Genomic DNA, 14,882 nt, shown 5'->3' with positions numbered 1-14,882 from the left:
TGAAACAGAATTATATATGAAAAACGCTAACAGGGTAGCAATTTGAAATATTCATACCAGTGTGTTTGCCGCTGACTACCAGCCCATTTTCAAAGTCTATTTGTAAAAAGGGTAAGCTTATCTAATAAAGTGGCAACTAAGTGTATAAAATTATAAATAGAACATTTTGGCTTACCTGAAGGCAGCAAACTTGCCCATTACTTTGGAAAGAGTTCCATATAGGCCACAGTATCATGCTGGATTGTGCACATACAGCATCTCTATGTATGGCTCACTTGCTTTATATGACATGTTATAAACGTGTGATGCTGTTGGTGAATGAGTACTCCATTTCATGAAAAGAGTAGGCATACCTAATAAAGCAGCTGCTCAGTGTATAAAACTATAAAGTATTTTGGCCTATCTGAAAGCAGTAAACTTCCCCATTACTTTAGAAACAGTTACATATGGGCCACATTCCCTATTTCATTCATCTATATCAAATAAAAATTCTACAGTTGAGATCATGTATACAAACTTCATTCCTATGAAATGTTGACTCTCTCATATGTCCTCAGGCTGCCAAGAACCTAAGGGACATATTGCAATATGGCAAAGCATGCTCCAAATCAAATTACTGAACTAGTTTGTAAGAGAAATAAGTTTGGAAATGGTGCAAGGGGATATCTTCTACTCTGCAAATCTCTGTGCAAACCTCTGTTAACCCAAGAGATTCACATCTGGCAAATAAGGTAACAAAAGTAAATTAGATTTTTAGTTAATTTTAGTTTCATAAAATTAAAAAAAAAGTTCCTAAATGTGATATTCTTAAAATTGCCAACCAAACAGAAAAAAGCTTGAAAAAAGTTGACCAAAACAGTATTTCAACCCAAGTTTAAAACCAATCATACCAAATTTTAAGAAAATAAATATAGTACACCTACATATTGAGTAATTGAAAAAAGAGGAAAATCCTAAATTGCCAGTGAGATACTAGGTCTCCTTTCAGGCATAAAGTTATCATGAAGGACACAAGATGACTGGAAGAAATTTCTGAAGATTCCCACTAGCTTTCTGAACTCCAGAAAGCTAGTGAGGATAATATGACTCTTTTTACTGGTCTAATGCTATCCACAAGCTTAAATAAATTTAGGAAAAGAATGAAATAGATTAACAAAGTGAGGATGGAGTTTGCATGTCAAATATAAAGAATAAATGAGAAAAAAGTTTCTGGGATGACAAAGAAAGAGAAATTCAGTCACCTATTATTATTTGCCATGTTTCTTCAACCAATAACATTTGTTCCATAAAACATTGTTGACAGTTCGGTATCCATACTAAGTCATTATACTGCACCTTTCTCGGTGCCTATACTTTGTATAGGCATCGAAAAAGCTTTTTTGTAACGTTTTATTTGCAATACAATATTATTTTATTTGTATTGCAAACTTTTGTATAGACACCTGCAAAGGTGCCTATACAAAGGTTTGCAATATCTCCATTCCATACAATTACGATACATTCAAATATCTCTGCTTTATTGGTGTAAAGGTACTGGTATAAAGCACTGTATATGTAATTGCTACCAGAAATGGTAGATATTATTACCACAGAATTCAACAAACTTTCTAATTGAAACAGTAATTTCAATTAGAATACTGCATCAAGAACTGCATAAAGAGTTAATTCACAGCAGTGTAACTCTTCGGAAACCTCTCATCTCGTGAATAAATAGGAAGTTGACTACAGTGATGTTCTAGCACTGTCACTCACTCCTATGAAAAGATACTACAGTACCTCTTCAGGGCAGTGGGCAATACTAGGAGGTGCCCTAGCATTATATAGCCATATATAGTGACAATGACTTTCAACATGTCCTAGCTCTAGTCTCTTGATCTCAATCCTATTAAATATATGTGAGACATCCTGGAGTGAAAGGTCATCCAACTGAAAAACTTCCCTCCTTTAATTTCTTGTCTGCTTTATATACTGTTGGAGGAATGGTCCAAAATGTTGTTGTGTAATGTTCAACCTCTAATTGGTTCAATGCCAAACCATTTAGCAGCAGTTATGAAAGCTCAGGGAGATTCAATGTTATTAGCTACTATTCTCTGTTTTTTTCTCTTTTTTGTATATAAAAATGTGTATTACTAGAGGTAAAAAGATCAATTACAATGCAAAAATTCTTCATGTAAAAGGCAGCTTAAATATTTAAACACTATTACTGTATATTACAAATGTGGAGCCAGTTCAAAGGATGGGACGCAATATGGTGTATCTCTTAACATTTAGATAAAACAGGACTTCATACAATTTCCCATCAATGATCATATTCGCCATTTCTATACAAAAAACTTTTACCACAAAGGTTGATATAAAAAAAAGGTGAAAAAAGTTTAATGTAGTAACTGAACTGTTGCTTTTAACATTTCCATTAGTTCTTTGTTTCTGCAAAGAAAATGAATTAGACATAAGGAGTTTGGGAGCTCCAGACTGATTCATAAATGGGGGGGAGGCAAAATATAATGATGCACATGATTAATAGTAACTGAAAATTATGACGGACCTTGAAATCATATTTAATGTTTAACAAGCCATTATATAATATATATATATATACAACAAGAATAGTTATCAACAATTTAATGTCATGATAAACAATATATTTACTTTCAATATTCAGAGCTGGATCCACACTGTTTTATGGGAGAGGGGGTTATATGATGTTGATATACATGACTGAGAGTAAATGAATTAATAACATGAAAAACAATATTTGTTCTAATTTACTCAGATTCTTGAGTGTTCCTGCTGGAGTCGCCACTGAATGTTCAAATTTAGTTAGGCTTTACGGGGAGGGATTCCACATCACATGACCACTATCACCGATGAGCATTGTGCATTTTCTAATATACTGCAAGGAAATTAAGACACCCTGAGATGTCAGTATACTGTGTGAGCAAACTGCATACATTCTATAATTGCTTGCTTATTGTTTTTATTGTTTTCTGATATAAAAATCTGATGTCTTCCTGCTCTAACTGTGGTGCTATCTTAACTGGTCATAACAGATGATGCTGTTTGCTAATTATATCAATACATTTACTTTGATTCAAACCAGAGTTGTGAACTATACACAGCATCCAGAAATATAAATTTAAAATAACAATATTACATATTTCCTCTTATATCTTATATTCTGCATCTTTGAATAATTTTAGCATTAATATTATCCCCTCCAATAATTTGTACTTCCTTGAATTTATTCAATTTAACCCCAGGGGCTCACATCTGGTGAGTATGGGCTTGGCACACCAAGGGTCCTGGAGTTGGATATCATCATTCTTCACTTTCTTGGTGATTCCCTTTTGACTCTCTCTCTCTCTCTCTCTCTCTCTCTCTCTCTTTTTTGGCTGGTGCAGCTTACGCCTCAGGCTTCCTTGCACCATATAGCTAATAATAATAACTTACCCATTCTACAACAACAGATGGAACCTTATACCAGCAATCAACCACCTGCTGGCTGAAGTCAAACTTCTGCAAATATATCCCGCAACCACCTGAACTTAATTTGAATTTGTGACCCAAAATGAACAGTCTGAGCAAGGTAGGTTGGTTAGCTGGTTGTTTGATGTTTAATGGCACCTCAACAACTCTGAGCAACAGGAAGAATGTCATCAGCATTGAGCTTGCTCAATCCATTCAAAGTTTTAAGCACCTCAATCAGATCGATTTGCAGGTGCCTAGTCTCCACATGCTGCAATCTGCAGAACTGAAGCCTTCCTTAGTGAGACAATCCTTTTGTTCACTTCACCACTTTCACTGCCTATCTCTGCACCTGTTCCAGCAGATCAACATTCTTCCTAAAAAAGGGAACTCCAGACCTGTATGCAGCACTCAAGATGAGGTAACCATTTCCTTATTCAATGGGATAATTACTTCTAATTCCTGTAAACAAAGTTAGTATATATCATTGACAAAACCCCATGAGGTTTTGTCAATGATATACAAGAACTCCAGGCAACTGCAATGAACAGAGAACTTTGTATCTGACTTCACAATTATCACCAGGTTTTCTTTATTTCTCACAACCCTGGCTGTAGTACCATAAAGTTGGTACATTAATTTGGGATTGCTGCTGCATATATGCATCACCTTGTGCAAATGTATCCCCAATTCACACAGAGGGATCAAAGGATAACACAAATAATTACAGACCTGTTAGTTTAATTTCTGTTCCGGGGAAAATAATGGAGTCACTCATTAAAGCACTGCAGTATCATCAAGACAAGACTGCAGTAATAATTCAGACACAGCATGGGTTTGTTAAGGGGAAGTCTTGTCTGACCAATTTGATTGGATACTATGATGTGGTCACAAAGGAACTGGATGCAAAAAATAATTTTGATATCATATACAGTACTTGGATTTCAGGAAAGCTTTTGATACTTTTTTTTTTTTTTTTTTTTTATGAAAACCCCAAACACGAAAGGTATTAAAACCTATAGTACTTAGTACCGTGCATGGGTTGAAGGAGAAGTATGGGGGGGAGAGGGATGCCGGAAACTTTGCCCTAGAGACTAAACATGGGTTTCACCACTTCAAGCCTCCAATAAGCAAAGTGGTGGTATTTCACCGGTTGATGAAAGTCATCTACCAACATACTGTTGCACATAGAAGACTATTATACAAAATGGAGCAGTATTTTTTATTTTTTTTTTAATGAAAACCTATAGTACTTAGTACCATGCATGGGTTGAATGAGAAGTATGGGGAGAGGGGGATGCCGAAAACTTTGCTCTAGAGACTAAACATGGGTTTGGCATTAAGGGCAAGTTGCTACACTGCATAAAAGGGTGGTTGAGTGGGAGAAGACAGAATGGTAATCAATGGGCACTGCTCTTCATGGACTAATGTTATTAGTGGGTCTCCCAGGGTTCGGTGTTGGGCCCAATGTTGTTTTGTATATTTATCAATGATATTGATGAAGGTAAGAAGGTAGACTGCAGCCATTATCAACCTACTGCAGGATGGAAGCCTCCTCAACAATTCATGCTGAGGGAAATGGATCATAATCTTCCAAGCTGGTCCAGTGCGGGTTGGCAGATTGACTGTATTTAGCAGTCAGGGGCTTGAACCCCAGCCTACTCGAAGAGCATGTGCTACTGCACTCTAATGTCCAAGTTTGCAGATGATACAAAGGTTGACAGGGTTTAATGACAGTATGCTACTGCATCAGGATCTAGAAAGGTTGGGCGATGGGCTTAGAAGTGGCAACTGAAGTTTAACGCTGACAAATGCAAAGTACTGCATATGGGTAGAAGTGACCCCAGAGAAACATACCAACTGTGTGGTACTACACTCAGAGTGGTAGAGAATGAAAAAGACCTAGAGGTAATTGTGCAGTCAGATATGAAGTTTTCTGAGCACTGCAGACAGGCTGCTAGAGCAGGTCATGGGGTCTTGTCAATGATATACAGGAGTTTTGCTAGTAGGGGTAAGGAAGTGATTATCCTTTTGTATAAGACAATGGTCAGGCCACACCTTGAGTACTTTGTACAGGTCTGGAAGCAGGCGCCTCCGTAGCCAGGTGGGAAGAAGCAGCAGTGCATAGGACACGCTTCTTGATTAGACCGGGGTTCGAGCCCGTCACCACCAAATACGGAGGATGTGGAAAGGTCAGGGAATGACCACCACATATCCCGGAGCAATATGGCCTTAGTTGCTAATGCTCCTAAAACCAAACAACAACAACAACAGGTCTGGAAGCCTCATTTTAGGAAGGATGTAGAGTTGCTAGAACGAGTACAGAGAAGGGAAACAAGATTGGTGTGGGGAACAAAGGGGTTTCTCTTACCAAGAAAGGCTTAAGTTCTGCAAATTGCAGCATCTAGAGACTAGACACCTGTGGGGTGATATGATTGAGGTGTACAAGGCCTTGAATGGGTTGAGCAGGCTCAGTGTTGATGGGATTCTTCCTCTTCTTAGATTATAAACATGAGTGGGCATAAATTCAAATTGAGGTAAGACAGTTGTAGAATAGATGTACAGAAATTTGTATTTCTACAAACAAATGGTAGTTGATTGCTGGAACAAAATTCCATCTGTCGTTGTGGCAGTTAATAGCTTAAATAAATTCAAGGAAGAACTGGACAAATTTTTAGAGCGAATGGATGTGTGAAATGGGATTTTTTTTTTTTTGGGCTGATGCTGTATAAGCTTACTTTCTTGCATCATATGCCTCTACTAATGTTAATGCTAATTTGTCAATGTTAGACTTCCACTGCCATTCATCAGCCCATCTGCCTAATTTTTCTAGATCTTGTTGCAATAGCTTACCTTTATTACCATCATTAACCACCCCTGCCAGCCTCTGTATAATCTACAAACATTTAGCCTGATATACCTTCATCAATATTAATAAATTTAGAAAACAACAATGCACCCAGCACTGAACACTGGAGGACTTCACTAATAACGTTAGTCCAGGAGGAGCAGAGTCCATTAATAACCACTGTTTTCTCCCACTCCACCAAACCTTTATCCATAGCAGAAACTTATGACCCCTTAATGCCACACTAGTCCAATTTATACAATAGTCTTTTATGTGCAACAGTATCAAAAGCATTCCTGAAATCCAAGTATATGATATCAAAATCATTTACTGATTACAGTTCCTTTGTTACTGCATCATAGTATCCAATCATATCGGTCAGAAAAGATCAGCCATTAACAAATCCATGTTGTGACTGTAGTGTGCAGTTGCATGACTGTCTAGATCAGGGGTGGGCAACAGTCAGCACGCGGGCCACATCCGGCCCGCGACAATGTTGAATCCGGCCCCCTCGGTAAATGCATAAATATAGAAAATCCATACCTGACTACACTCGCCGTAAACGTTCGGCTTAATTCGGTTCAATCGGGAATCGCGGCCAGTACAACAGTAACCAAGTGATTCTACGCAGCGTCAAAGAGTTATTTCCTAATTATTATTGTAGCATCGATCGAATGAAGTTCCTTTGGGTTTGACTTCTTATTGAAAAAAATAATATTGGTGCGAGATATTTTATGTTTTATGCCTTTTCTAATTATTACAATTTTTAATTTAATATAATTTATAGCCCATAAAATGAGCCAATTAAAAAAAAAGAAAAATTGATGCCGAATGCCGCATTTTCAATGATAATTGGACATTCAGATATTTTTTTTTTTAAAAATACATTGGTAATTCAAGTAATATAACATTTTTTTAGGTTCTGATTTTTTTTATTAAATCGTTCAATCTATTCCGGCCCGCATCATGATGCGAAAATTTCATTCGGCCCGCTGACGAAAAAAGTTGCCCACCCCTAGTCTAGATGGTCCTGCATTACTTCTTTAACCAGTGACTCCATTATTTTCCATGGAACAGAAGTTAAAACAGGTCTGTAATTACTTATGTCACTTTTTCATCCCTCTTTGTGAACTGGGATACATTCATATAACTAGTTCATAGGAATCTCCTCGGAATTGAAAGATGCTCTTATAATTATGGATACAGGTTTTACTTACTTCTTTTGTTGTCTCCTTTAATCTAATTGGATTGCTCCAATCCACTCCAGGTTATTTTTTTAGGTTAGACTTCAACAATTTCTGTTCCACTTTGCTCTCAGTTATTACAAAATCATTTAGCTTCTGTTAGAGTTTGATAAATTTCTTGTATTCCTCTCTTTAAAGAACTCCTCATGGGTGAATGTAGGTGCAAAATATCTATTGTGATTATCAGCAACCTGTGTAGGAATCATTGAGTTGAACCATTGTCATCAAGTGGACCAATGTGATTCAACCTCTTCCTTCTATTGTTAATATAAGTAAAGAAGTCTGCTGCATTTCTTTGCCAGAGACTTTTCGTAATTAGCTTTAGCTTGCCTAACCCCCTTTGTGACTAGATTATATCTACAACAGGTTTCTGTATCATGTGGTAATTCATATTCATACCATGCATTTTTCTTCTCTGTCACAAGTCTCATCAGTTCATCTCACAACCATTTAGGTTTAACCTTGAACGGTATTTCTTAGTTGGTATGAAAACAGTAGCAACGTTTATAATTACTTCCCTGAATGCTTCACATTTAGAATTTGCTGTTGGTAACATTAACACAGTTAGTTCTACTGCACAGAATTTTAAAAACTTTTTTTTTTATGTAAACCCCAAACACGAGAGGTATTAGAACCTATACTTAGTACCGTGCTTGGGTTGGAGGTTGAGAAAACGAAAGAAGATATTTATTGACATTGGACTTGAACTTCTGTAGACTGTAATTTTCAGGAAATATGTATGAAGAAAAGTTGTTCCAGAAATCGGCAGTTGAATGAATAAACGAGGAAAATGAAAAGTTGATTCTGTGAGTTTGAAGTTGGACAGTAAATGGATGTTGGCTGGTGGCGGCACGTGTTCGGACTATTTTGAAAGAGAGAGAGTGGGAATTATAGAAGCCAATTCAGAAGAACAGTGCCCATGGAAATATTTGTAGAAGGGGCATGCAGCAGAAAGAGTATGTCTATGAGACAGTGAGTGGAGAGACTCTGTTAGAGATGAATCATTAATTAACCAAACTGCCCTCTTCTGAATGGAATCAAGAAGCCTGAGAGAGGTTTTAGGGGCATCACCCCAGTTGTGGGAACAATATTCCATGGCAGAACGGATTTGCGATTTATACAGAGTGAGCAGCTGTTTGGAAGAAAAGTAACGCCAAGAGCAAAAGAGAAAACCAAGTTTTTAGATGCAGAGGAATCAATATTTGTGATGTGCTTGTGTCAAGAGAGATTAGAAGTCAGGGTAATCTCCAAAAGAGAAATATCATTTTTTCTAGAAATCGGAGTGTCAATAAAGATAAGCATAGGAGCAGAATAATTCCTTTTTGCGAGATATAAGACAAGACTGAGTTTTAGAAGGGTGGAAATCAACTAAGCTGTTTTTGCCCCACTGGAGAATTACCTGAAGATCAGCATTTAAGGAATTGGTAGCAGATTTTCGAGAAGTTGAAGCTGATTGAGTAGGTCAAGGTTTCTCAAAACGGAAAGTGGAATGCAATGTGCTATCAACGGCAAAACTATGGATAGGATTTCCAGTCAATGGAAGAAGGTCATTAATATACAAGAGGAAAAGAGTGGGGGAAAGAACTGAACCTTTGGAGACACTGGCATTAGTGGAGAAATTAGAAGACGGAGAGCCATCTACCATCACCCTCAGTGAGCGATCAGAGAGAAAACTGGATAACCAATTACTAAAAACAGTTGGCAAACCATAAGATGGAAGCTTGTTTAGAAGACCTTTATGCCAAACACGATCGAAAGCCTTTGAGATGTCAAGGGCAACTACTTGTGTTTCACCGAACATTTCCACTGAATTAGTCCATAAATGGGTAACATAAGCCAGAATATCACCAGTGGATCGACACTGACGGAATCCATACTGGTGATCGTTGATCAGACGGAAAGTTTCTAGGTAGTTTAAGAGTTGGCGGTTAATTGATTTCTCCATTACTTTAGAAAGAGTAGAAGTAATTGCAATGGGACAATAATTGGATGGGAGGGATTTGTCACCCTTTTTAGGAACTGGCTGGATATGAGCAAATTTCCAAGCAGAAGGGAAAACACCTTTGAAATAAGAAAGTGAGAAAAGGCGGCAAAGAATAGGAGTAAGTTCAGGAGCACAGGTTTTGAGACCAAGTGGAGAAATACCATCGGGACCTGGAGCTTTCTTAGGTATCCTTCTGACATCCTTTTGATGGAAGACCACAGGAGGCATTGAATGGAGCGTGTTGGGAATGGTGGGAGGTGTTTTACCAAGATCATTAATACATGAGTTGGAAGAAAAATGGGATGCTAGCAGGTCAGCTTTATCCTTGGCTGAAGTGACAACAGAACCATCTGGTTTGGATAGAGGTAGGAGCAGAGATGGACAAAAATTGCGGCCAATAGCTTTGGCAAGAGACCAGAATGCTCGGCTACCATTAGGGCAAGAAGCAAGTTTTCTACTCTTAGCCTGTTCAAACTCTAGTTTGGACTGACCAATAACTGCTTTACAATTGTTGCGAGCTTTGGTGTAGGCAGAAAATGAAACTGAAGAATCAGAAACAAGCCAATTACGATATGCAACATTCTTCTCTTGAACAGCCTTAGCACATTTATTGGGAAACCAAGGTTTAGATAAAGGATGAGATTTTAAAGTGGAGTGTGGGATAAAGGATTCCATTCCTGCAAGAATAATTTCACTGACACGATCTGAGCAAACGTTGACATCAGAAGGTCTGAAACAGTAATCCAACCAAGGAAAAGAAGAAAAGAAATCTCGCAGGTCCATTTTGCATTCTTGTAATGCCAAACAACAAGAGGGTGGGAATAGCCGTGAGATAAAGGCTCCATTGGAGAAGAGACAATCACCAAGTTGTGATCTGAAGTGCCTAAAGATCTCTCACTTCGACCGTGTACTTAGAAGGGTTGTTTGTGAGAAAAAGATCAAGCGTGTTGGCTGTATGATTAGGATTGTCCAGTATTCTTGTAAGTAAATGAACAATCTGTGCAAGGTCATTAGTAATTGCAAAAGCCTCAGCATCTAGACCAGCTGGGTCAGTGCGACTAGAAAAATGAAGCCAGCTGGAGTTGTGAACATTAAAATCACCAAGGAAAATTACCTCACTGTTAGGAAAGTTGGACTGGAGAAAGTCAAGTTGCAAAGAGAGGAAGTCAAACAGCTCCAAGTGATTAGTGGAGTTGGGAGAACAGTAGAGACAACAGATGAATTTGACCTAATGAGGTAAAGAGATTTTAAGCCAGAGAAGATCAAAGAGAGGAGATTCCAAATTGCCAAGTCTCCGACAGGGAATATCAGAATGGACATATGCACAAGTACCACCTTCGAGGCGAAAGGAATCATACAGCGAATAATTTGGGCATCTGAGATGAGCAGTAGTTGAATCAACCGATAACTGAGATTCTGTCAAAAAAAGTATATGGAGTTTGGCAGACTGCAAGTGGAAATGGACATCGTTGAGATTAGAATTGAGACCATGTATATTTGTGAAATGAGTTAGGAAGTGCTTGGGAGGTTTAGATCTTTTTGCAGATAAGCTTGCTCTACTAGTTTGACATTTCATAGTGTATTCAATAGTAAGAAAAATTGGGTGGGACATGTCGTATGAAATAATGAAATTTTTGGATATGGCGTACACGTGGTAAGAATATACGCAGATCCTTGACATAACATGGCCTCGACAATGCTCCCTGCATACACATTACTCGGACTCCCTCCAGTCACTATCTGGCAGAGTAGAGGTAGCAAGATTATAGGTTCGGTCTGGTGTACTAACTAGCAACCGGCCTGCGAACACCGTTTTAGAGCTGTACCCTCGAAATGTAAGGCATATTGGATCTCCCCATGATGTTCATCATAACCTCAAAAGTCATCAATCATACTACATGATGGAAGACATAGGGAAGGTTGACTGGATCTTAGCTTGAGACTAAACATGAGTTCCACCACTTCAAGCCTCCAAAGTGGTGGTATTGCTTATTGCACTGGTTGATGAGAGTCATCTACCACCTAGTACTGCCAGGTAACATAGAGGTGGCATTCCTCCATGTGGTGTGGGTGCCACACCTCGACCCCTGCTTACGTTGGTTCACACCTGCGTGGTCACCCACCATGTACTTGTGCATGGAGGTTATACTCAGGATTACTAACAGTCCCACCATCGTGAAGGTGCAAGCAGAGGATTTGGCTGTCACAGACCATCCAGACTTTGCCGAAATTCTGTCTGAGACCACTGTAGTCAGTGCAAGTAAAAGCTCTTTCCTTTATCCTTGACTATAGTTATGCCATTAAGTAAATCCCACATTAGTACACTGTGATTACTGCCACCAATGTGTATTTTACCTGAAGATTCTGAATGCATGAAGAACTGTTGCTGATAATTGGATAAAAGTAGCCAATTGGTCAGGAGTGAGAGTGCAGTAGCACACACACTCTTCTTTGAGTGGATTGTGGTTCAAGCCTGTGACTGCCAAATATGATTAACAATTATATTCATGATTTACTGTAAACTCCTCTGACCTGATGGTCATGGTTAATAAAAACAAAACATTTTTTTTATATATTGCTTCCTCTTGTTGCCTCTAACATGCTTCTGTAGAAAACAATCATCCCCAATAAATCCACAAAAATCTTGGCAGTGAGTGAGTGACCAATCCACAAGTTCCAGTCAATATCTGGAAAGTTAAAATTTCCCATTTATGACATTTAGCTTTACCTGTCCACTTTATTTCTCTGTATAGCTGTTCATTGTACTAATCAGTCATTAGGCCTATAATGCACTCCTAGTCTCATTTTTGCTATCCCAGTGCTTATGTCACACCAAACTGAGTCAACATTGCACTGTCCCCCACCAAATCAACTGGATGCACTGCCTTAGATTTAATATGCTTCTTAACTAACAGCATACCACTCACCCCTCCCACTTCTGTCCTGTCAATTCTTTCTGTACACATTGTACTTCCCATATTCAAATTGTACATCCCTTTTATGTCTGAGTTACACCACATCTCTGATATCCCTACATCTGCATTTGATGACTTAATCAGTACTTCAAATTTATTAAATTATTATTATTATTATTATTATTACTAGCCATATAGTGCAAGGAAGCCTAAGGCTTATGCTGCACCAGCTAAAAAAAATTTCCGAGTTACCCTGAGAGAGAGAGAGAGAGAGAGAGAGAGAGAGAGAGAGAGAGAGAGAGTTAGAAGTAGAAGGGAATCATCAAGAAAGAGAAGAATGATGATATCCAGCTCAGGACCCTGGGTGTGCCAAGCCCATACTCACCAGATGTGAGCCCCTGGGGTTAATTTATTTACTATGCTCCTAGGATTAGTGTATATGCACATATACATGCACCTGCTCTTACCCTCAGTTACCCTAACACAGCCCATGTATTTACTCGTTCCAGGATGATCCACAGGAGTGCTTGAAATCACTGACACCTTACTTTCCATGCTACAGCATGTTCCAATAGAAGCAGTGCAAGAATCACTTTCACCTCTGCCTGCTGTTGTTGTTTTTGTTTTTAGGAGCATTAGCAACTAAGGCCATATTGCTCCAGGATATGCAGAGGTCATTCCCTGACCTTTCCGCATCCTCCGTATTTGGTGGTGATGGGCTCGAACCCCGATCTAATCAAGAAGCATGTGATGCGCACTACTGCTCCTTCCCACCTGGCTACGGAGGCACCCCTCTGCCTGCGGCTATATTAATCTACTATTCTGTGTATTCTCCTACCCCCCAAGCTAGCACTTTTCCGACTTATCTAACACTGCTTCGATAGCATCAGCGAATATCCTTATGCCCTTTTTATTTAAGTGTAACCCATCCCTATAAAAACAGTTTCTCCTGTTAACAAACATTTTTGTTAACATACACAATGCTAAGAAAACTACCCCAATTTTCCCATGAAAGGAGGAAAAAATTACTGCGAATTTATTTTCTGCGTCCAAGTGACGTCTTAATAAAAAATCGGCAATATATAAATATTTGTTTTAGTTTACGGCCAGATGGGCGAATAAAAACTTCGAAATTAATGAAAACGCAGCGTCTTTTATTTGCTTGTCTGGCCGTAGCCATAGAATAAATCTCAAGCATCGGATTAAATTCGCGAATAAGTTGCACATCCCACTTTTTTTTTTAACCCCGAAGAAAATAAAGGGGGTATTCAGAAAGGAGGTATTCACTTGACGTTGGGGCAATGGTTTATTTTTGCATGGGGACAGATTTGTTGTAATCACACTATTTACTCCAACTGATTTGAGTTGGGACGAAAAGTATACGTAATATTTACAGTTCATAATTCCATCTGGTCGAGTGGAAGATGCAAGTTCTGCGGATTAAATTCGCGAATAAGTTGCACATCCCACTTTTTTTTTTTCTTTTTTTTTTAACCCCGAAGAAAAAGTAGGAGGTATTCCAGAAAATATGGTAATAATATTCACTTGTTGTGTAATATGTTGGGGCAATGGTTTATTTTTGCATGGGGACAGATTTGCTGTAATTACACTATTTACTCCAACTGATTTGAGTTGGGACGAAAAGTATACGTAATATTTACCGATCATAATTCCATCTGGTCGAGTGGAAGGTGCAAGTTCTGCAGTACTATCATCTTCTAGGCTTGCAAGTTCACTTTGCTCTCTCGCCAAGAACTCTGCCGCAGGATCTTCTTCTGTAGGTACTGCATTCCAATTATCACCATCAAATGTTTCGAAATCTTCCATACTGAGTATTTTGTGTAATACAGATACACCAGTTTTTTAAATTTTGTTCTTATTTAGTACCCAAAAACCCCAACCACTTGGTAAAGTATCACAATAGCCTGTTTATGCAACTGCTTCACCGATTCACCACCAGGAAACAAATCCATAGTAAATTCTAAACACTTACAATGCTGATTGGAGAAACAAAACTGTTTAAACACTATTTTATGATAAAAAAATCCTTTACCACTGATAAAAAAAAATCAGTGGTAAAGGAAGTATTTACTAAAGAAAATATTAAAGACTTGAATGCGTTCTGTATACGCTTTTCTGCTTTCTCATAATACTAAATACTGTACAGTTCCAAAGCTGATTGGAGGGGAAAAAACTGTTTAAACACTATTTTATGGGATAAAAAATAATTCAAAAAATTGTAGGTTTACGGATTACATCAAATAAAAGTTATTTGATGTAATTTTCGATTATTCGATTTGATTATTTGATGTCTCATTTACACTTAATTAAAACTCAGGCTAACAGAGAGCAGGAACTACAGTGGGGCGAGCGCGGCGAGAGCCCAAGATTCCTTCAACCTTAATGCTCGTACTCCATTTCGCCAT

The 14,882-nt window shown here is 38.3% G+C and overlaps 1 protein-coding gene across 1 annotated transcript in view; it reads right to left on the bottom strand.

Moving 5' to 3' along the window:
• The window catches only part of LOC150083602 (clathrin light chain-like), a 79,285-nt gene extending 64,873 nt beyond the window's left edge, over positions 1 to 14,412 (bottom strand). Inside the window, exon 1 of the mRNA XM_090378083.1 lies at positions 14,118 to 14,412. Coding sequence (XP_090234209.1) covers positions 14,118 to 14,283 — 166 coding nt within the window. The 5' untranslated portion in view covers positions 14,284 to 14,412. The remainder of the gene's footprint in view (positions 1 to 14,117) is intronic.
• Positions 14,413 to 14,882: the final 470 nt, after the last annotated feature.

Source organism: Mastigoproctus giganteus, chromosome 7, assembly GCF_048544385.1.
Source record: "Mastigoproctus giganteus isolate SK-2022 chromosome 7, ASM4854438v1, whole genome shotgun sequence".
NCBI lineage: Eukaryota > Metazoa > Arthropoda > Arachnida > Uropygi > Thelyphonidae > Mastigoproctus > Mastigoproctus giganteus.
Note: the sequence above shows the minus strand (reverse complement) of the source record. Positions and strands in the feature narration are given on the sequence as shown.